The following is a 21,256-nucleotide window of genomic DNA, read 5'->3' as shown; positions in this document are numbered from 1 at the left end:
CAAGTGGAGGTATCTAGATCTACCTGAGTATATTCCTGTGGGTACATAAAGGGAGTATTGAATGCTTCCAGCTTGTGAATGCTCTACATTGACATATGTCGCTACTCTATCTGTAAATATCAGATGCTATAGTGGGAATAATGCACGGAACTGGTCGTGACGTTGGGAAGATGATATGTTTCAATAACTGCAGAATACCAGATACCAAATTAATAACTTAGTACACAACCATGGACTCTCAGAAGCGCGCATCAAGAGAACCGGCTGAGCCAATCCTACTGCATGTATTTTGTTCACAGCAAGATAAAATAAATATTCTTCCACACACCACAAATGTCCAGCTTCCATAGTATAGCTTCCGTAGTAAAATACTAATCCGTGTGCTGGCTTCAAGATGATAAAACTGTAAAACAAGAATGCAGATCCTATGTGGATTGACTTGTTACAAATCCTCGTGTGTTTTGAGACCAATATCTGAAGAAGGTTTCGAAGAAGAGAATTTACTCATTCATAGAACTGTCAAAGGCGAACGCTCTTGTTCTGACGTTGTATAAAAACTGCAACAGGTGCTGGGAAGTTATTTGAAACGAATATATTGAATTCCTAAGTCTTGGTGCCAGCTCCTTTTCTAAACAGGGGATTCCCGTCATCATCAAACTCAGCCCACTGAAAGAATCCGCAGTTCTCCTGCCCTGGGGAGTTGGCATAACACATCCAAAAGTATTTTCCAAAATTCTCCTTCTTCTTCGTCACAGCTCTTAGAACGCACGGCAGTCCACATCGACACTCGGGCGTAAACCGTGGATGTAGGTTTGCCTTGTAGTCTCGGTATGTAATGTTGATACGCGTCGTGCCAGAGATAGGATGTGGATCAATCGATAATGCCGGCGCGATGCTATGCTTCCACTCTTCTTGCATCTCGGCATGCATCACGAGAAGAGAATTATGTGGAAGATGTATTGATATTTGACCTTCTGCATCTTGCTCTTGAACTGTTTTCGTATCACTGTCCCTAGGTATTATCCGCCTGACACGAAATTCGCGAGCAACCCCTAGTGAAATCGATCCGATGACGGCGCGAGGTCCAAGATATGTGAGATGGTCGCTATGCCAGCCGACATTCTGCTGTGGACCGGTATAGGCATTAACAAATGCTGAGTTTGGGACCCAGAGTTTGGGAGATTGATATTTCAACTTTTTCCCGCCGGGGTATCGAGTCTTGATTCGTTTCTGAATCTCGCAATTGACAGCTTCTTGGACTTTTGGCTTGACCTTGATAAGCTGAGGTGTAATGCGCCGGACATCCTGTATATGATTAATCAAAGACTGAGAGGTGAAGCGATCACTTAGAGATTTACCGTAAGTCGACCACCGTTGTAGTGGTACTCGGTTTTCTGGCGCTCGATCTCGTCGTAGCTTTCGACATAGAAGCTTGACGTATGGGGACTTGATACTACGTTCTCGAATAATTGGAAAGTGATCTTCTCGAAGGATTTTGATTCTTCCAGTAATTCTTGCAGTAATTCGTTGGCTTCTTCAGATGGTAAGAAGTTGTGTATAATCGTGCACGGAGTTTGTTCAGCCACGTCTTCCGGATCATATAGGTGCAATGTGCTTCCGGCTTTTGACTTTAATTTCTTCTTTTTAGGTGTAGTATCCAAGGAAGTCGAGTCACTTGGGGTTGCGTATTGCTTCAAGGACTGCTGGTATCCAATAACTCGAGTGCCCTTCTTCACTGGGGCCTGGACTTGAAGCGACGCCGATGCCTCAGAAACGGACCCATCATGCGCTAGTAAGATGTCTAGTAGGGTTTCCTGATCAAGTTGAGGATGCAAAGACGATAACAAAGCCAACTTGACTTCGGTTGACTCTTCTGGTTCTGCGATTTCCTTTTGAAGCTCTGGAGATGGTTTCCGCTTGGGACGAGTCAAAAAAGCTTTCATAGTTTGATCCCCGTATATCCAATAGCATAAATTAAACGCTGTAACTGAAAGTACTCTCTGACAGATGCGCCTGCATTTCGCAGGTTGGGAGACGTGATGAGGGGCGGTTAGAGACACGACACCGCGAAAGTTCCGAAATGTTGAGACACGAAACCACGTGACTGAAATGACTTCGGTTACCACATACCCCCGCTGATGACGAATGACCTGGTTAGCCACATAAACGCGACACTCTGCCCCGCGGGCTTGTGAGATTACCGAAACCGAGGCACATGTCAGTATAGCTTCGAGGGGAAGCTCTGTGATCCAAACAAGCCCAAGCCCATTTGTCCACCGTAGCTTTCTTTGCTCTACCATAATACCACAGCTAACACATGCGCGCGGTCTCTGAAGACCAATTGTGAGCGCCATGGCTGCAATGCTAGAATTCCGAACCCAAGGGTACAATCCCTACGCCGTCAAGTATTCCCCGTACTACGACTCGCGAATTGCCGTTGCGGCATCTGCCAACTTTGGCATTGTAGGCAATGGTCGTGTATTTGCGCTCGCTCTGACGGCGCAGGGTGTACAGGTTGAGAAAACGTATGCGACGTCCCGTTGCTGGCTTGTGGAGTGTTACTAGAAGCTAATTCCGTCGTCGCAGCTTCGATACAAACGATGCGCTGTACGACTTGGCTTGGTCTGAGATTAACGAGAACCAGTTGATTGTTGCATGTGGCGATGGGTCGTTGAAACTATTCGACTTGGGAATTGACGACTTTCCGGTTATGAACTTTCACGAACATAAGCGAGAAACCTTCTCTGTCTGTTGGAACCCTATAACCAAGGATACATTCCTATCGAGTTCCTGGGACGGCACAGTCAAGATTGTACGCCAACTTACATCGTTTATACATAAGCTATATTTCTAACATTTCATAGTGGTCGCCGACGCGAAATCACTCGATAAAGACGCTGCCCATCGGAAACTGTACTTACAGTACATCGTTCTGCCCCTCCAACCCCGCCTTGATATCCGCCGTCTCCTCCGACTCCCACCTCCGAATCTTCGACCTCCGAACTCCATCTTCGGCAAAGTATCACCTCACGGCGACGATACCCGTCCACGCTTCTGGACCGCAGCCATCACCCGGAGCTTCTGCGCCTGCCGAGATTCTTACCCACGATTGGAATAAGTACCGGGACACGGTGATAGCTACAGGTGGCGTGGACAGAGTTCTACGAACTTTTGACATACGGAACCCCAACGGAGGTCCACTGTCTATCATGCAAGGCCATGAATATGCTGTGCGGCGTCTATCGTGGAGTCCCCATTCGAGCGACACTCTCATAAGTGCCAGTTACGACATGACAGTTCGATTATGGAATGACGGTTCGAATCAGCAGCAAGCTCCGGTAATGGGACCGACAATAGGAAGTCAAATGGGAATCATGAATCGTCATACGGAGTTTGTCACGGGAGTAGACTGGTGTCTTTTTGGTATGGGCGGTTGGGTGGCTTCTGTGGGCTGGGACGAGAGAGTGTTATTGTGGGATGCCAATATGCTGATGGGCCAACGAATACCATGATGTTAAACATTGTTAGTTTGGCGTTGATTGGAGTAAGCGTATCTACGAATACCTTTGGTATATTAGGCGTTGGGATGTATTCCATGAGTTGAGTTCGTCAATATGCAAGTCTACTCTCTGGTCGAATAACTACACACATTAAGCCAGAGGATCACAAAGCAAGACGCTTATTGAGATTATCATCATTTCCTAAGTAGAGTTGTCGTGGAGAATAACCAGTGACGCCTGCAGACATGTCTATAAACCAAACCCCTTTTTCCCATATCTTACACTAGTATAAAATACAAAAATGCCCAATCGAAGTACAAGTCATACACATCCCATCCGTCATAGGTATCTGGTCTTGTTATTACATTTTCACCATTTTCACGGAGCACCTTTCATCACTTAGAATGAAGAGCGTCCGCCGTAGCCTCCTGAGCGGCCACCACCAGAGCTTCGGTCACCGCGGCCACCACCGTAGCCTCCTGAACGGTTGCCACCATAGCCGCCTGAGCGGCTGCCGCCAAAGCCTCCTGAGCGACCACCGCTTGAGCCTCCGCGGCCAAAACCTCCAGATCTACCACGTCCGAAGTCATCCCGGCGGACATTGCTTGCCATAGAATCAAAGGGATCGCTGCTTTCTCGGCGTGAAAATCCATCGGATCGATCATCAGAGCGTCCACCAGATCGATCACCAAATCGCTGGCCGGGTTCCGAAAGTTGCATGCCTCGGATATTGGCTAATCCCAACTTCTGAGCCCACGAATGGGAAACAGATGGGGGCTTTTCCCATCCCCAGCCAAGACGTGTCCATTCGTTAACCTCTTCGGCCATCGACACCTTGTCATTGGCCATGCCGAACATGGACATATAGGCTGTAGCGAGAAGTGAACGAGGCACAGTGCCAAAAAGAGCCTTGGTGCTCTCGTGGTGAGGAGTAGTCTCGCCTCCTGCCACGTCGGTCTCAGCGCTGGTGAGAGAGCTGTTCTGCTGAATGGGGAGACCTTGAAGCATCTTTCGAGCGTTACGGACGGAAGAGTTGGGAATGATCAACCAGCCTTGGCCCTCCTTGTTCTGTCGACCAGTTCGTCCAAGGCGGTGAATGTAAGACTCACGTTCCCGGGGAGTATCGATCTGGATAACGTGTGTCACGTTAGGGAAATCCATTCCTCTGGCTGTGACATCAGAAGAAAGAAGGACACCGGTTCTGGCCTCGCGGAATCTATCGGCAGCTCTTTGGCGTTGTACTTGACTCAGCTTTGACTGCATGACAAAGGAAGAGAAATAAGGGCTGCCGTCGTTCCTGGCATTCTGGCGTTGCTGGTAAAACAGCTCGCCAGCCAACTCAACCAAAGCAGTGGTATTGAAGTAGACAATAGCCTTCAAGGGCATGGCACCGGGGGTTTCCCTAATCTTTGCGGCTTCACGCTCCAGAAGCTCAAAAAGTGAGGGGAAGACCTGAGCCCAACCGGAGACGGGAACGATATGTTGAGGAACCTTGTCGTGGGTAAGAGACTCGTTCTCGGGGATGGTTTGGACAAACTCGAAGTCGTTGGCTCTGACCATGTTGCGGGCCAGACGGATGACACTGTCGGGAATTGTGGCAGAAACGAGCATGGTCTGGCGAACCTTCTCTTCAGGTCGGGGAAGGCACTTGATGATTTCGTTGAGCTCTCTCTCGAAGCCGACATCGAGCATTCGGTCGGCCTCATCCAAGACCAGAGCAGCCAGGTTGGGGGCATCAATGCCGCTGCCGGGGTCCTGGAGAAGATCGTTCAGACGACCAGGAGTAGCGACAAGAAGATGGCAGCCCTGTCGTCGAGTCTGTTGAAGCATGCTGCGCTTGTCAGTGCCACCAACAGCACACTGGACGACGAGACCGGTGTGTGCAACCAATCGGCGAGCCTCAACAGCGATTTGCTCGGCCAGCTCTCGTGTGGGAGAAAGAATAATTCCACGGATATCATCAGATCGGGCTTGACGTCTGGCGGTCCTGTCGGCGAGTGTGCTGTCTTCCTCAATCATTCTTTGCAGGAGAGGAAGAAGGAATGCAATAGTCTTTCCAGTACCAGTCTTGGCTTGAGCAACGCTGATTAAATGTTAGCCGGTGTACAATTTTTTTTTTCCATGTACCAAAACTCACATGTCAGTACCCTTGAGGGCAGGCTGGATGGTCTTGGCCTGAACAGGTGTCATGGTATCGTATTTCATGTCGTTGATGATGGGCTTGAGGAGGTTGGGGTGAATGCCCTGGAGATCGGCGAAGCGTACTTGAGGCTCAGCTTCAACTGAAGGAGCAGACTCATTCTGCTCAGCAACAGCCTCGGTGCTGTAAGCGCGTGTGATGGAAGCAATTCGGCTGATGGCAGCGATAGAAGACTGGCTTGTCAAAACTTGACGGCGAACGGCAGGCAAAGCAGTTCGAGTCTGTGTGAGGAGGGCAGCTGTGGCGGCGGACCTGGCCTGAGTGGCACAGCGCCTAAGGCTAGATCGAAACATGATGCCGGGTATTAAAGACAAGAATTGACGCTGAGATTCCGGTTCTGCGATTGATAGAAACTACAAACCCAGAAGCAAGAATTGAAGGAAGAGAAAAAAAAGAGGATGATATGAGAGAAGGTTAAGTTGGATGAAGATTGGCGGGCGTCCAAGGGTCGCGCGCTGCTACTTTTGGGAAAAATGAAATTTTTACAGCGCTACCTTATCTTATCGTCTAATTGGCGGCAAGGCTCTACCCTGATTGGGTTAGATCCCGGATCTGTCACGTGCTCCACCGGAGGTCAGGACCGGGCCAGAGGCAAAAAGGCCTGTAAGGGTCCTGGAGCATTGCCACTAGCTCAGCGTTGAAGATGAAGATGGAAGAAAATCCCCGAGTATGAATTGTAGAGCGTGTATTTTATGGTCTTATGTAATTTCCATTACCTTGTGCTATGTAAATGCCAGTATCAAAACAAAACTCCGCTAACCAATGATCACTCTTCTATCTCTATTTCGAAATCCTCAATGACAACTCCTTCTGATGCAAGTTCCCTCCAGCAGCTTCCAGGCTCTAGCCACTCATCTTTGGTTTCGACCCCACCATCGAAAGACCCTCCCCGAGTCCATCCGAGATACCCTGAGTTACACCATCAACAGTCCAAACAAACACTTCCAATAGAGCCTGTGCAACTTTGCCATCATTCATCTGACCGATTGCTTCAGTCAATAAAGCGCTCTGCTTGCCAATTGTGTTGACCAAGTCCACGCCGTGACCTACGACCTTCTCCGAGATCTTGTACTTGCGCTCCAGTCGAGCTGCGCATCTGACGAGTAAGAGCAGATATGGCATTAGGAAGCTGAGGAAGAATATGAGATTTACCACAGTCATTTGAACTCCACGGTGAATGATTGAACGGGATTGGCTTGGATGAATGCGGTTTGAGTCGGGCTCTGCTCGAGCCAGAGCCATGTCGGACTGGTTGACTTGCTCTGGCAATGCACATTGGATTCTTCTGAGTTCGCCTTCATCAAGTTCTTGTGGAAGAGCTTTGAGGAGATATGTCACCCCGTCAACAAAGGCTTTTCGCTCAAAAGCGATATCCTCCTCTGCTACAGCCGCTTTGCCTCCATCTATCGAGATGTTGACAAGATTTGTTCCTATTGTACCATGTCAGCAAATTACATTCATTGGTTAGTACATCAAAGTAACTTACCCTGTCGTGCAAACTTCCAATGCACGCCAGACGCAGCTCGCATAACTGGTTCATCCTCTGGTGCTTCCGAATAAAGGACTCGACTCATCGGCTGAGGATTTAAGTCTTGTGACTCTACAAATCCACCTGAGTGCTTTATCATGTCTGTCTGGAGTGGCTGGGCCATTGTAGGCGAGACATCAGCTTCTGAAAGAGGCCGAGGTTTTGTTTGTGGCCCAGATATTGTCACACCTGGACGTAGAGTGTGAAAACTGATACTCCGTCTGAGAAAACGAATTGGCCCGGGGAGTGAGTTTGGAAGCATGGAGACGACATTGAAGATCCTGCTTTCGGTGATTTGATCGATCTTGATCTCGTCCAGAGATGGCGCAAATGATCTGAGATGAGACGCCATGTTTCAAGGGCTGCAGGCTAAAGGATGAATGAGGTCTCGGGAGAGTGGAAATGAGAAACAATAGAATGCCAGGTCAGGTTAACTCAGTGATGAAGTGAGGCTTAGGTCTAATCAGTCATGATGCGAAAGTGGCAGTATGGTTTGACTGTTAAGCAAAGGGACCTCCTCATAAAGACCTCATGACAAAACCATCAGATGAGAAAAGCCGAAAGGAAAAAGAGGAACAAATCCCATATCATGAAACAGCCGCATCAAATAGAATCTTGCACGAGGTCTCGCCTCGCCTCGCCTACAGTCCCTTATCATTTTTTTCTGGGTCCTATTCCGTCATGCTTCTGACATGTGAAAACGGTTAACTAAAAATTTGTTGAGACCATGGCTTTTTGCATCTGTAGATAAGGTTGATCTTCCAATAGCGTCTCGTTTCTTGGTGGGGAATTACCATGAGCAAACGTAAACTTTGTTTCCCCTTGGAGCTGTTGGAAAGCTACTTTATTTGTAACTCCACTACCGACACTGTATTCATGAGCATTCATCACAAGCTATCGGACTACCTCGGAGCCATAAACGCATAATGATTCTCACTCCGATAATTCAATGTACAAACGCCCCAACAATGTATTCCATGCATGCGATATAATACGTCTTGCTTGACTAAACGCTCGCTGATCTCTTCCTTGGTAGCCTTCATAGGCACCCTATTCCATTTCGCCATGCGCCAAACCAGAAACCAACCATTGTCAAAATGCAATCTCATCTATCACAAATGCGCTCAATCTGCTGCATCTGATGCCCATATGCTAAACTCGACCAGAGTCAATCAATCGCTCCCTTTTTTTCCGTTTCATTAATGTAGCCATGCTGCCGCTTCTTAAGTTTAACCCCTCTGAACACCCAATTGACTTCATCAAGTATCCGTATCATATGCATATGCCCACCATCAGCCATTACATCATATCTTTGCTCAGTTCGTAAGACCAGCCTCCCTCACGTCTGAGCTTGTCTCTGGCAGCCAGGTTCTTTCGAATGTCCTCTTCAGTAAGACGATCAGTGCCGCTCCAGTTGGCACTGGATGTTCGGGCGCGGAACTTGTGGTGTCTGTCTTTGCTCTTGTCGAAGACCTCCTCCATGTTCAAGGGCGCAGGAGGTCCGAAAATTGACGCAGGGTCAATATCTTCCTGTCTAAAGAGGGCATCCCGAATGTAAGGGGAGTTAGCCCATGCTGCGACCGTACCAGCTTGTGGTTCATCATCGTCCTCATCTTCATCGTCTGTCTGAATTTCAGGAAGTTCAATGGCCTCGCCATTCTGGAATCGCGGTGATGATCTTGGTACAGACTTGGCTGCAGACTTCATTCCATTGACAGGGCCGGGGCGTCCAGGCGTCTTGTAAGAAGGTCCCGCCGGGTTGGGGTTCGGGGCGAAAGGAATAGTTCCTTTGTGAATCTGAGCCATGTCCATAGGGTTGCCTCCCTTCATTTGACTCTGAGGAACGCCAGTCTTGAATAGGTTCTGTGCACTAGCTTGGGAAACATAGCCACTCGTAAGAGTCTTCGTCTGCAGATCCTGGTGCTTGTTAACCTTTGTTGGAATACAAGAAACGCTTTGATTGCTCACCCTCTTAAGAGCGCTGGATGGACGAACTGGTGGTCCCTTGATATTAGGAGGCTGCTCCATATCAAGCTCATCAGCGTAGTCATCGCTCGTTCGACGACGCTTGGCATCCTTTGCCTGGTATTGAGGCCCACGTGCAGGCGGAGGTCTTGAAGGTCCATCCTCATTAGCATCTCGAAGGGGCCTCTTCGGGCCAGATTTAGAACCATTTGTCAAGTTAGCATTGACGGGTCGTCCCATGTCATCTTGAGATCTGAAGATTCCAGAGTTCATACGAGAAGGAGGACGAGGTGGTCCTTCTCGCTGTACCGAAGCAGACTTGTCCTGTTGTAGACTGTACTGAGGTGGACCATTTGGCTGTGACCGAACAGCTGGGGGGGGCGCAGGGGTCTTCTTGGCTTTCTCAATGATTGCCAGTCGGTCTTGAGCTGCTTGACGCTGAGCATTCTTCTCACGCTTTTGTCGTTCTTCCTCTTGGCGACGGATGGCTTCTTGCTTCTTCTTGTCGTCTTTCAATGCTGCGCGATCGCGCTCAATCTTGGCCTTCTTCTGTGCAGCCAAATCGAGAGCTCTAGGCCGCCCATTTGATCCGGTGGAAGCACCAAAGTTTGGTGCGGATTGCTTGGGCTGTGTAGAGGCCTTGCTTGCCTTGCTGATTGTTTGAGGAGGTTGAGAGCTTGTCGAAGCACCGAAGTCCTGATACCCACTAGCAACAGAGTTGCCAGGATGTAGCTGTGAGCCAGTGTTGACCTTGATGTGAACGGTAGGTGCCGCCTTTGTCTTCGCCGCTGGCTCTCGGCCTGGCTTCGCAATTCGCCTCATTTCCTTGGGGCGAGATAGTTGTCCAGGAATGGCGGATCTGTGAGCAGAAGGAGGGGGTACCAAAGCAGGTGCATCGCCCATATCAAGATCCTGGTCAGCGACCTTGGCCTCTGGCTCCTCCTGAGGCTTCGCCCTTCGCGGGCTGGTCCGGGTTGGCTTAGGTGTAGCCTTGGGAGCAGGTGTTTCAACCTCTTTCCTGGCAACGACCTGCTTTTCCATGTTGGCGAGCTTCTCCTGCTCTTTGCTGAAAACTCTGGCCTTTTCCCTTTCCTTTTCCCGCTCCTTCTCCAGTTTCTCCATCTGCTCAGCTTGGACTCTAGCTTCTTTCTCCCTTCGCTTCTCCTCCTTCTCGCGTTCCACTGAAGCTCTTGTGCGCTTAGCAACTGGTCGAGGTGCAGTTGACTGCTGGTCGGTGACACCATCGCCACTCCTATGGGAGTCAATGCTTGCCTTAGGAACGATTGAATCCGAAGAAGGATCAGGGAAAGTTCCAAGCTGAGCTCGAGATGGCGAGAGCAGGGATGATTTGCCTTCAGCGCTCAGAGCTGCGCTGCTGGCGATCAGGCCCTTGGAAGTGCTGAGAATGGAAGACATCTTGTTCTTGAGATGCTTCAAAGGACTGTCACGGAAGAGCCTCGTGGGAGACTTTGAGGGAGATGAGGAAGAAGGTGCAACAGCAGTGGCTGGTCTCACAGAAGCGTTCGTTACTGATATCGTCTTCTTCAATGGGCTTCCCTCCTCTGGATCCGAAGCTGGGATTAATGGAACAGCAGGCACCGATACAGACTTGGAGTGTCCAAGGTATGCAGGTCGCTGAGGCTTGTTGGCGCGAGCTGGTGATCGGATATTGTCACGGTCTTCACCCAGGTCGAAAGATCCGAGAGTCTGCTTGCCGTGGATTCCCTCCATCACATCGGCAGTTCGGCTCTTAGACAGTGACGGCCTTGTTGGCGAAGGGGCGGTGACAGGCTGTTGTGTAGTTGGGGGGACAATCCAGTCATCATCATCGTCTTCGGGGAAAGCACCTGGAGTTGTTGTGGTCTCCAGCTTCCTGGGTGATGGTGATCTGGGTTCAGGTACTGATTGGGATACAGTTTGTGGCTGCTGAGAGTTGGTAAGGCTGTGGATTGACTTCGAGGGTCGACTTCCATTTGGCTGCGATTTACCGAGTACACTAATTCGGTCCTGTAGCATCTGGGTGTATGTCTTGTTATGGTGGATGGCAAGCTCCTCAGCGTTCTTAGGCTGCTGTGGCACTGTGGGGAAATCATCAACGTCCATCTCGTCTTGATCCGACTCGTCTGATGCACTCTGTTCTGCGTGACTTGCCAGGCTTCTTCCTCTCGTGTTTCTCCCCAAGTAACTCGTCCTCTTAGGATCGACATGACTTGTTCGAGAAGCTCTCGCACCAATACTCTTACCTGCCGTGAGAGGCTCACGAGCAGGGAGAGAAGGGAACTGCAAGCTGTTGCGAAAGCCCGGGCGGACGGGGCTGGGGCTGTGACGATCAGATTGAGACTGTGAATCATCCTGGATAGCGTTCTCGTCCTCCTGGGGCTCGGCCTGAGCCTCTTCCATATCAACGTCAGTCGTCGCTTGTTGTGTCTTGATCGGCGAAGAAGTCTTGATGGGGTCCTTGGCAAGAGATGTCCGTGAAGGGCTTGGCTGAGGGAAAGCGATGGCCTCATCCAAGGCAACAGGGTCAATATCTGAGGTGTCATCATCTTCCAGGGGATCAAAGCTTGGAGGGTTGACGTCTTGACTCCCAAAATAGCCAGAGTCGCCCTGCATTGCCGGCTGAGATTTGGCTGGTGCGATTGGATCCGATTCTTCTTCAAGGGCCATGTGGGCGTCCTGGTCTGAGTGAATGGCTTCGGCATCATTTGAAGGCTGTTCTGGCGCGTCTTCGACTGGTTCGTCAGAGGTAAGAGGCGTTGTCTTTGGCGATGGGGCGTGTCGTCTAGGCGAAGAAGACTTGGCTTGGTTCACAAGCTCCCTTTGGGGAGACTGAAGAAGAAGATGCTGCGCAAATCGGTTTGCTGAGCTCGATGGTGTGCCCCCAAAAACATTGGACAAGGGCTTCGAAGTGTTAATATCTGTTATTTGTGAACACTCGGCGGCTAAGCTTACCACTCTCGGCTCTGTGATCAATTTTCGTGCTGTTCGAGGTGTCTTGCCACGAAGTCTTCCAGGTGTTTTGAATGTTTCGGCGATATTGCTACCAAGCCGCCAGTCAGTACATCGCGTCAAAAAAAAAAAAAAAAAAAGGATCATGACGCGTACGTTTCGTTCTCGTTGAAGATATTGGCCATGTGTTCATTGAGCCATGAGAACTCATTGTGAGCCGCGTATGTGAACTCGTCTACCTCAACATCAACTATCTCAAGAGCAGAAGCGCGCTCATCAGCGACCCAAGCAGCTGAGCCGGTTGGAATGCGCGGTCCTCGCATGGCCGCCATTGCGTCGGTTGAAAAGAGGCGCGTGTGGAGGTGATTGGAGTTGCTTATCAACTATTGTTCGTGCGATATTGCTTATGTACTCATCGGGTTGGAAGGTCGAGATGAAGTCGAAAAGTTTAGTGTGTTTGAAAGTTGTGAACTTGAAGTGCGAGAGGAGCTAGGTCTCAATAACAAAGAGGGATGTTTACCCGTATGCTGAATTCGGACTAGCGTTGATGGATTTCCCAGCTCGGAAGTGGGGCTCACACAAGCTTCTATTCACGGCCAGTGGAGGATGAGGATGTATTTCTTATGAAACAGAGGCATGTAAACAAGGTATTGTAGCCTTTAACGAGTTAACCAGTAGCATATATAGGCTTCTATTAGTTTATAGTTTATACAGAAGTAATTACAACTCAATCCGAGCTACAAGGCTAAAGTCGCTGCGCCGAAGCTAAACTTCAAGTACCTTTCTTAACGCCCTGCCAATTAATGGTATCAGCCAACACGTGCTGATAACGCCTTATCGGTCGCAACTCTCTTGTTTACTTTCGCGTTCCCCTCCCCCTTTGGAGTGCGGAGCGACGAAACATAGCAAAAGATTCAACGAAGCCGCGGATTCAACCTCGCCCAACATGAGGGTTATTGAAGTAATTATTGACGTAAGAACTTGATCCATACTATTTTTGTGCTATATTCACCCTGACCTTTTTTTCTTAAATAGGGCTTCAAGTCTTATGCCGTGCGTACCGTGATCTCAGGATGGTAAGCCAACTATCAATACATTCGAGGAAACATAACCAACATATACAGGGACGAGAGTTTCAATTCGATCACCGGTCTCAACGGTAGTGGAAAGTCAAACATCCTCGATGCGATATGTTTCGTTCTCGGAATTACAAACATGTCAACGGTTCGAGCGCAAAATCTACAGGTCAGTCACCGCCGATTCGACCACCCTTAGTACATACTGACGACAACCACAGGACCTGATATATAAGCGCGGTCAAGCTGGTGTCACAAAAGCCAGCGTCACAATTGTCTTCGACAATCGAGAAACTAAGAAGTCGCCGATCGGGTTCGAAGAATATGCCACCATTAGTGTTACACGACAGATCGTTCTTGGAGGAACATCCAAGTACCTCATCAACGGCCACCGCGCTCAACAACAGACGGTGCAAAACCTATTCCAGTCGGTGCAGCTCAACATCAACAGCCCCAACTTCCTCATTATGCAGGGTCGCATCACCAAAGTCCTCAACATGAAGGCTGTGGAGATCTTAGCCATGATAGAGGAAGCTGCCGGAACCAGGATGTTCGAGGATCGTCGAGACAAGGCCCTCAAGACAATGGCAAAGAAGGAAACCAAGTTAGTCGAGCTTCGAGAGCTTCTCAAGGACGAGATTGAGCCCAAGTTGGAGAAACTACGAACTGAAAAGCGTGCTTTCCTAGACTTCCAACAGACTCAAAATGACCTGGAGAGACTGACTCGAGTGGTTGTTGCGTACGATTATCTGCGCTACCAAGACTCTCTAAGCCAGTCAGCGGCAGATCTCGAAGGAAAGAAGCAAAGGCGGCGCGATCTGGAGGAGTCAGCAGCTCGTCTAAAGAGTGAGATTTCTCATCTTGAAGAGGATGTTAAGAAAGTGCGAGCTCAACGAGACAAGGAGCTTCGAAAAGGAGGCAAGGCTTCAGCACTAGAGGAGGCAGCCAAGAAGCACTCGAATGAGCTTGTGCGATTAGCCACTATTCTTGATCTGAAGAAGTCCAGCTTGGCAGAGGAAGAAGAAAAGAAGGTAGCTGTTGAAAAGACGGTCTCAGAGTTGGAAGCCACCCTACAGGAGAAGACGGCCGCTTTCGAAAACGCAAAGGCCCGGTACGATGCCGCCAAGGAAGATCTGGAACAACAAAACAAAGACGCCGAGTCTAAGGAAGAACTTCTTCAAACTCTGCAGACAGGTGTGGCCTCCAAGGATGGTCAAGAGAACGGCTACCAGGGTCAACTTCAAGATGCAAAGAATCGTGCAACGACGGCGGCTACAGAGCAAGAGCAAGCAAAGATCAAGATTGCACATTTGGAAAAGCGTGTCAAGGAAGAAGAGCCTCGCGCGAAAAAGGCGAAGGATCAGAACGCCGATCTTCTGCGCGATCTTGATGGCTTAAAGACACAAGCCCAAAAGTTAGAGAAAGAACTTGGCCGATTGGGCTTCGAACCTGGTCAGGAAGAGCAGATGTTCAAAAGGGAGTCAGAGTTGCAACAAACCGTTCGCAATTTGAGGCAAGAATCTGACAAGCTGAAGCGTCAAGTCGCCAACACAGAGTTCAACTACGCGGATCCTGTGCCCAACTTTGATCGATCGAAGGTCAAGGGTCTTGTCGCCCAATTATTCACTCTTGACAAGGAGCACACTCAGGCCGGCACTGCGTTGGAGATCTGCGCTGGAGGACGCCTATACAATGTCGTGGTTGATACTGAGGTGACAGGTACACAGCTGCTACAGAGGGGCAAGCTACGAAAGCGAGTCACTATCATTCCTCTCAACAAGATCGCCGCTTTCAAAGCTTCGGCGCAAACCATCGCTACGGCTCAAAATATCGCACCTGGCAAGGTTGATCTGGCGCTGTCTTTAGTTGGCTATGATCACGAGGTGTCAGCAGCTATGGAGTATGTCTTCGGCAATACTCTGATCTGTGCTGATGCAGATACTGCTAAGAGGGTCACGTTCGACCCGAACGTGCGCATGAGGAGTATCACTCTTGAAGGAGATGCGTACGATCCATCTGGTACACTATCTGGCGGAAGCTCACCAAACTCGAGCGGTGTTCTGGTACTTCTCCAGAAGCTCAACGGCCTGACTCGTCAACTGAGCGAAGCGGAAGGTGCTTTGAGGGAGCTCCAAGCCCGCATATCTAAGGAGAAGGCCAAGCTGGACCAAGCTCGCAGAATCAAGCAAGACTTGGATCTCAAGAGCCACGAAATCAAACTCGCTGAGGAGCAGATCAGCGGCAACTCTTCGTCTTCCATCATTCAGGAAGTTGCAAATATGAAGTCAACCATTCAAGAACTCAAAGAGAGCATATCCGAGGCCAGGATTCGACAAGCCAAGGCAACCGCCGATATAAAGACCATTGAGAAGGATATGAATGACTTCGACAACAACAAGGACGCCAAGCTCGTCGAACTGCAGAAGGCACTTGATAAGCTGCGAGCTGGCCTCGGTAAGAACGCTGCCGCCGTAAAGACTCTGCAAAAAGAACTCCAGGGTGCACAACTCGACGCTGAGCAAGCGGGTGTCGATTTGTCTACTGCTCGAGAACAGTTACAAGAAGTTGAGATCGCCATCAAGGCCCAACAGAAAGACATTGAAAACCTAGCAAAGCAAAAGGCTGAACTTCAGGAAACGCACGACACTGTTCAGGCTCAGCTTGATGATGAACGTGCCAAGTTGCATCAATTCGATAACGAGCTTCGAGCTTTGGAAGATGCCACTCGCTCCAAGAACTCACGCATTGCTGAAGAGAGTCTCGAAATGCAGAAGCTTGGTCATCTTGTGGAGAAGTTCCATAAAGAGCAACAAGGTGCTGCCGAAAAGGTCGCCCGTCTAGAGAAGGAGTTCGACTGGATTGCGGACGAAAAGGACAAGTTTGGTCGCAGCGGAACTCCGTATGACTTCAAGAACCACAACATTGGAGAGTGCAAGTCAACATTACACAACTTGACTGAGCGCTTCCAGGGTATGAAGAAGAAGATCAACCCCAAGGTCATGAACATGATCGACAGTGTTGAGAAGAAGGAGGTGTCGCTCAAGCACATGATCAAGACTGTCATCAGGGACAAGCGTAAGATTGAAGAGACAATCGTCAGCTTGGATGACTACAAGAAGAAGGCACTCCACGAGACATGGGAGAAGGTCAATGGTGACTTTGGTAACATCTTCTCTGAGTTGCTTCCCGGAGGCAGCTTTGCCAAGCTTGATCCTCCCGAGGGCAAGACTATCAGCGATGGTCTTGAGGTCAAGGTCTGTCTTGGTAAAGTGTGGAAGCAGAGTTTGACGGAACTGAGTGGTGGACAAAGGTATGCAATCCCTGACTATTAATGACATACGAATGCTAATGCTCTGACTTTTAGATCTCTGGTTGCTCTGTCTCTCATCATGGCTCTGCTCCAGTTCAAGCCTGCCCCTATGTACATTCTTGACGAGGTTGATGCTGCGCTGGATCTCTCACATACCCAGAACATCGGTCGTCTCATCAAGACCCGATTCAAGGGCTCGCAGTTCATAGTCGTCAGTCTGAAAGACGGCATGTTCCAAAACGCGAACCGCATTTTCCGCACCCGCTTCAGCGAAGGTACTAGTATGGTGCAGGCTCTCACGCCAGCGGATATGAAGTAATGACGTTGATGGCAACTGAAAAATGTCTGGAATGAGTGTATGACAGGGACTAGACCGGATTTTGTACATGAGGCGTCGGGTTGGATGGGGAGGTATGATGTATTTTAGGCATTGGGATACTATGTGATACCGTTTGATTTAGTAACGTTAAGGCATGACCTGCAACTTATCGATTGCTTTGAAAGTGCTTCATTGTTCACGAGATGGGTTGATCTTGTAATATGATCGTGAATAACAAATTGATTTGTGTCTCCTCAAACGATATTGTATGTCAGGTAACTATTTCTCCAGGAACATGGAATACGCTGCACGTAACAAATTACGGACAATGCCATTCGTTTGTCGATGTGTTGATCAACTTGGTGCAGACCTCGCATATTTCACAGTTGATCTACCCTGAAGATCCCGATTTGTCGCTCAGCTCCCAGATACCGAGCCAGCTCAGCAGGAAGTTCAACATCCATGTTCAGTCCCGTAGTATTTTTTCCTCCGATCGTGACTTCAGCAAAGGAATAACCTCTTTCTCGAATTTCCTCCTCGTTCGGGAATGACACTGGCAACAAGAACTCCTTTTCAGGTATGGCTTTCAAGCCGTGGCTAATTTTGGCTGCGACTTGTTGCAAAATACCCTGTAGTCCTGAATCTGTCCAGGGGAACTTCAAGACAAGAAAGGAGCCTTCAATATGACCCAACAGGCGGCTAGTCTTGTTTGGATCAGGAATCCAGAGGTCGACCTCGATATTGGCTAGCAACGGGAAGTGTTCGCGTGAGATAGCTTGCCAAACATCTTTCTGACCAACTTCAGAGTCCCGTTGAGCAAGCGTGTACAAACGATCAAACTCTGAGTGCTTGAATGAGGCGACATCACGCTCTAGCTCAATTCCACAACATGGCTGAACAGGGAAAACAAGCAGACTCTGTGCAACAGCCCCCTTCCCTTCCGGCTCTGCCCCGGGGAGCCGGCGCTCGGGCGATCTGCCAGGGCCGATGTCCATGTCTTTGAGGGCCACGCCGGCCCGCGAGTGGGTCTGCCGGAGGACATCGCTGCGATCCACGGGAACGGGAGGGAAGAGGATCAAGACGGGGACGAGGAAAGCGACGAGGGTGACGGTGAGAAGTATGAGCGACACGGCGTCTAGGTTGCACACAAAGTGCTTAGTGGCAACCATTCCATCACGGATGCGTATACCTGAAAGCATAGTTGTCATATCGCTCAGCCGCTGGGCGAGGGCTGAATCGCGACCTGCAGCGGTAAGATAGCCCTGCAGGCGCGGGATCAAATCCGTCATTCGCCGTCGAGGTGAGGGGACTGCGCTAAACACTAGGGAGGGAGGCTTGAGTTGAGTTGGGTTGAGTTGAGTTAACCTCAGAGATGCATATGCACTGCAAAGCGCCTCTCGCACGAGCTGCGCAATAGGGGGAAGCCAAGGGTCTGAGGGCTGAAGTCGACGTTAACGTGCTAGTCCGATATTGATCGGTCTCGTTCTTGAATGTTTGCAGATCTTTGTTGTTGTCGACCAAGTTGTGGTGGTCTTTGCTGTATGTATGTGTATTGTATGTATGTGAGCCCACACACTGTAGGGTCGACTAGTGATTTAGGTTTGTTTCGAGTTTTCATTTCCCCTCAAGTGTCATGATAGGCCCAGGATGTTAAATCTCCAACTACTCACTACTGTACCCCTTCGGCGGCCACGGGCCTCCGATTCATTGGAAACCCCTCCCAGAGCGCACCTATCGCATCGTTGAGTTTTAAATTACGACCGGGATATTCAGAGTCTCAAACTAAATCCCTTGCCTGAGCTCTCTCAGTGCCATGGATGCCGCGATATAAAACTCTGCTAGGCCAGGTTGCCTCGTGCTGGACTGGAATGGTAGGGTTGGAACCGTGAAAAGCTAGCGAGCAAGCACCCATCACATCCACTCTTTTATGCAACGAGACAGGGTCTTGTTCCCCTGTGGGGACGCATTTTGACAACAAGTCTTCTCCACAGGATCCGGAATGCGTAGCCGCTCAGCACAGCTGCTATGCATATTGTTGTCCCGCCTATCCGATGTAGTTTGATATCATCGTACACATAGCATGAGTGATATGTACCGTTCTTCCAAGGATACAAGACATACCTCCTCCCTGATCTGATAGCGAAGGAGGAGGTGCTATTGTAAAGATGCCATGCTAATTGCAACACCCCGCTGATCATGGATTACGTGTCTCGGCCAACTAGATAGACAGATGCTTTCGCAGCACTTGTATCCTGCAGCTACCTCAAAGGATCTGAGTTAGTCGGAGAGAAAGAAATACCGAGCAGGATCACCAGCGGAACGGTTCAGCCGTTTCCCACCGACCTGTCAACGCCAGGGACCCTCTTTGACTGTCTTGGTCATTGAACCTTGGTGCCACCAACAAGGCACTTGACGGTAAATGTGTCAACTGCCAACGGTCTCACTTCAGCTAATACTGGGGTTGAGGTATCAAATAAGAAGTCAAGATTACTCTGATCAACCCTGATGGAGAGCCCTCGTTTCTCCGAGTTTATTGGCCAACATAAGCGCGCTCCTCTGCGAATTCATGCTTTGTTTTGACTGCGACACTGTGCGCTGTCAAGCAGTGTAATGTTGTTGTCTTTGGTCATCACAAGTAAGTCCCGGAGTTAACCAGGTAGTTTGTTGAAGAGGTGGGTCAATTCCCGTCTGATCCTGGTGTTCCTCATGGCGGCTGCGACCACCAGAAAACCCTCGCTGCATTGATCGCCATGAGGCTGGTCGGAGATACTTCTGCTTTCATCCAAAGCCTCCATTCCTGGCGTCCCTGTCGTGCCGACACGCTGACTCGTAGTAAAGTAAGCACACATGGTTGCTGTACTTGGCCCAGAAGAGTCACGAAGCTGTCAAGCAGGGATCAACAGGTAACTGTAACTGGTAAAAGAAGTTGGTTGATTATACCATTTTGACCTCATTCAGCCAGATCGAGTCTCAGCGTGTCAGAAGTGCGTCGACACCTTTACGACATGACTTAGGTATTAAACCAACGGGCATAAGCCCACAGATCTTAGCCCAGGTCGGAACTTCATACCCATAGAGGAAGTTGTGAAATGCAGTGAGATAGAGGCACAACCGTTCCCCCAGATAACCACATGGGACTGTTGGTAGCATGGCATACAGGCATGGTTATCTCACTTTGCTCGACCACAAAAGCCTGAGAACAGATTGACGGATAATGTTGAAGACAAAGCAAGCCGGAGACTCGGGTCCGCGCCCCACCGATTAACTTTCAGGCTGAAAAGGATGCCTTGCTGTAATTTCCACATCTTGTTGCAAGGGAAGTCCTGGGATCTTGAAGGATGAACGAAACTGAGGCTCGATATTGGCAGCGGTTCTGATCCATCTCCACCATAGCCTCCCCGCAACCCCTCAATGGTCTAGCGGTGACGATAATGCAGACAAACTCCGCCAATGCCAATTTGCTGTGGTTGGGATAGCTATGCCCAACTCAGGCTCTCGTTCTTTCAATGATCCTGGTTTCGGTACATGAAACGGCTTTGAAACAGGTAAAACACCATAGGTGAAGACCTTTCGTGGACTCTGTGGAGATTTTATGCCTCAGTTGTATCAAGACAACAGCAACAAAAGAACTCCAGGGATCCGTATTTAGATAATACCCTGGCTCCTTCTCGGACATTGCACTTCGCACGATGTTGCAACCATCTTTCGCTGTGATAGAAGCTCTCCCGTCCTATCAAGATCCTAATAACTGTGAGAGAGCCCTCACTCCCTAGATATGGAGACCGCCAAGGAGTGCCGTTTAGTTTTGGTTTGAGTCCAAACCTGACGAAGGCTTTGCGTTTATGAATACGAGGAATCAATTGATTGTAGTGCCGAGTTCTACACCCACTTCAGCAACTACAGACGCTGGCCGTGATAGTGTTGGTTTCGATCTGTCAGATCACCGCTTGCAGTAATGCTCTTGAAAACCACCAATACCCCCAGCCAGAGTTACCCCGACGGACTGTATGGTCGTATCAGATCCAAGCACACTGCAGCTTTAGTCCATATCTTGTCGAGGAGGGATGAAAGAGAACGTTTGAAGAGGAGTGGAGGACTCATGAACAAGGATATAAATCTTCCGAAGCGCGCGCTGACCAAGAGCGCCAGCATATGATCCTTCTCGGCTTGAACATCTTTCGATCTGCATTCAGTTTCTTACACCTCTAATACATAGATGTAGTCTTTGTTAGAGGAGATGGATCAGACATTATGTCCCTTGATGCTTGGCAACTCGGCCAAAGCGGATCAATGTACTGCGGAATTTTGGTGACCTGACCCAAGACGATTTGAGCACAAGTGGTGGGAGCTGAGTAAATGGGCTGTATTCTTTGTGGGCCGTTTGTTGGTTGTCGCGTTTGGCTAGACCA

At 49.5% G+C, this 21,256-nt stretch overlaps 7 protein-coding genes across 7 annotated transcripts; 2 read left to right on the top strand and 5 right to left on the bottom strand.

The window, feature by feature from the left end:
• Positions 1-468: 468 nt before the first annotated feature.
• FOBCDRAFT_220020 (uncharacterized protein) lies at positions 469-2,118 on the bottom strand. The gene is made up of 2 exons (XM_031179880.3): positions 1,359-2,118; positions 469-1,305 (listed from the first exon to the last, which is right to left on the bottom strand). The coding sequence occupies exons 1-2, from the start codon at positions 1,941-1,943 to the stop codon at positions 604-606; spliced, it is 1,287 nt and encodes a 428-aa protein (XP_031045767.2). The 5' UTR covers positions 1,944-2,118; the 3' UTR covers positions 469-603.
• FOBCDRAFT_220018 (WD40-repeat-containing domain protein) lies at positions 2,117-3,700 on the top strand. The gene is made up of 3 exons (XM_031179881.3): positions 2,117-2,525; positions 2,587-2,812; positions 2,865-3,700. The coding sequence occupies exons 1-3, from the start codon at positions 2,353-2,355 to the stop codon at positions 3,510-3,512; spliced, it is 1,047 nt and encodes a 348-aa protein (XP_031045768.2). The 5' UTR covers positions 2,117-2,352; the 3' UTR covers positions 3,513-3,700.
• FOBCDRAFT_180147 (P-loop containing nucleoside triphosphate hydrolase protein) lies at positions 3,664-6,169 on the bottom strand. Its single transcript, XM_031179883.3, has 2 exons — positions 5,638-6,169; positions 3,664-5,583 (listed from the first exon to the last, which is right to left on the bottom strand). The coding sequence occupies exons 1-2, from the start codon at positions 5,991-5,993 to the stop codon at positions 3,900-3,902; spliced, it is 2,040 nt and encodes a 679-aa protein (XP_031045770.2). The 5' UTR covers positions 5,994-6,169; the 3' UTR covers positions 3,664-3,899.
• Positions 6,170-6,370: 201 nt separating this feature from the next.
• Positions 6,371-7,939, bottom strand: FOBCDRAFT_220015 (uncharacterized protein). Its single transcript, XM_031179884.3, has 2 exons — positions 7,187-7,939; positions 6,371-7,130 (listed from the first exon to the last, which is right to left on the bottom strand). Exons 1-2 carry the CDS (start codon positions 7,578-7,580, stop codon positions 6,544-6,546), a joined length of 981 nt encoding a protein of 326 aa, XP_031045771.2. The 5' UTR covers positions 7,581-7,939; the 3' UTR covers positions 6,371-6,543.
• Positions 7,940-8,138: 199 nt separating this feature from the next.
• On the bottom strand, positions 8,139-12,632 carry FOBCDRAFT_180144 (uncharacterized protein). The gene is made up of 4 exons (XM_059608566.1): positions 12,299-12,632; positions 12,146-12,233; positions 9,197-12,094; positions 8,139-9,145 (listed from the first exon to the last, which is right to left on the bottom strand). Exons 1-4 carry the CDS (start codon positions 12,472-12,474, stop codon positions 8,528-8,530), a joined length of 3,780 nt encoding a protein of 1,259 aa, XP_059464626.1. The 5' UTR covers positions 12,475-12,632; the 3' UTR covers positions 8,139-8,527.
• Positions 12,633-13,088: 456 nt separating this feature from the next.
• Positions 13,089-16,985, top strand: FOBCDRAFT_291253 (RecF/RecN/SMC; the record flags this gene model as incomplete). The annotated part of the gene is made up of 5 exons (XM_031179887.3): positions 13,089-13,115; positions 13,178-13,218; positions 13,267-13,387; positions 13,440-16,528; positions 16,583-16,985. 5 exons carry the CDS (start codon positions 13,089-13,091, stop codon positions 16,845-16,847), a joined length of 3,543 nt encoding a protein of 1,180 aa, XP_031045774.2. The 3' UTR covers positions 16,848-16,985.
• A 242-nt stretch (positions 16,986-17,227) lies between these two features.
• On the bottom strand, positions 17,228-18,465 carry FOBCDRAFT_199749 (uncharacterized protein; the record flags this gene model as incomplete). Its single annotated transcript, XM_031179888.3, has 2 exons — positions 17,228-18,286; positions 18,424-18,465. 2 exons carry the CDS (start codon positions 18,463-18,465, stop codon positions 17,228-17,230), a joined length of 1,101 nt encoding a protein of 366 aa, XP_031045775.3.
• Between the last annotated feature and the right edge of the window lie 2,791 nt (positions 18,466-21,256).

This window comes from Fusarium oxysporum, chromosome IV, assembly GCF_013085055.1.
Source record: "Fusarium oxysporum Fo47 chromosome IV, complete sequence".
NCBI lineage: Eukaryota > Fungi > Ascomycota > Sordariomycetes > Hypocreales > Nectriaceae > Fusarium > Fusarium oxysporum.
This window is presented reverse-complemented; position numbering and strand designations above follow the sequence as displayed.

What these genes read in the sequence shown, in the direction of transcription:
- FOBCDRAFT_220015 (XM_031179884.3), bottom strand. Translation starts at nt 7,580, where the DNA reads ATGGCGTCTCATCTCAGATCATTTGCGCCATCTCTGGACGAGATCAAG. An exon ending in TTGGAAGTTTGCACGACAGG is followed by an intron (nt 7,131 to 7,186) that starts GTAAGTTACTTT and finishes ATGGTACAATAG; the next exon opens with GAACAAATCTTGTCAACATC.
- FOBCDRAFT_180147 (XM_031179883.3), bottom strand. Translation starts at nt 5,993, where the DNA reads ATGTTTCGATCTAGCCTTAGGCGCTGTGCCACTCAGGCCAGGTCCGCC. An exon ending in GCCCTCAAGGGTACTGACAT is followed by an intron (nt 5,584 to 5,637) that starts GTGAGTTTTGGT and finishes ACATTTAATCAG; the next exon opens with CGTTGCTCAAGCCAAGACTG.
- FOBCDRAFT_220018 (XM_031179881.3), top strand. Translation starts at nt 2,353, where the DNA reads ATGGCTGCAATGCTAGAATTCCGAACCCAAGGGTACAATCCCTACGCC. An exon ending in GGTGTACAGGTTGAGAAAAC is followed by an intron (nt 2,526 to 2,586) that starts GTATGCGACGTC and finishes CCGTCGTCGCAG; the next exon opens with CTTCGATACAAACGATGCGC. An exon ending in GGGACGGCACAGTCAAGATT is followed by an intron (nt 2,813 to 2,864) that starts GTACGCCAACTT and finishes AACATTTCATAG; the next exon opens with TGGTCGCCGACGCGAAATCA.
- FOBCDRAFT_180144 (XM_059608566.1), bottom strand. Translation starts at nt 12,474, where the DNA reads ATGGCGGCCATGCGAGGACCGCGCATTCCAACCGGCTCAGCTGCTTGG. An exon ending in ATCTTCAACGAGAACGAAAC is followed by an intron (nt 12,234 to 12,298) that starts GTACGCGTCATG and finishes GCGGCTTGGTAG; the next exon opens with CAATATCGCCGAAACATTCA. An exon ending in CATCCAGCGCTCTTAAGAGG is followed by an intron (nt 9,146 to 9,196) that starts GTGAGCAATCAA and finishes AACAAGCACCAG; the next exon opens with GATCTGCAGACGAAGACTCT.
- FOBCDRAFT_220020 (XM_031179880.3), bottom strand. Translation starts at nt 1,943, where the DNA reads ATGAAAGCTTTTTTGACTCGTCCCAAGCGGAAACCATCTCCAGAGCTT. An exon ending in ACAACGGTGGTCGACTTACG is followed by an intron (nt 1,306 to 1,358) that starts GTAAATCTCTAA and finishes AATCATATACAG; the next exon opens with GATGTCCGGCGCATTACACC.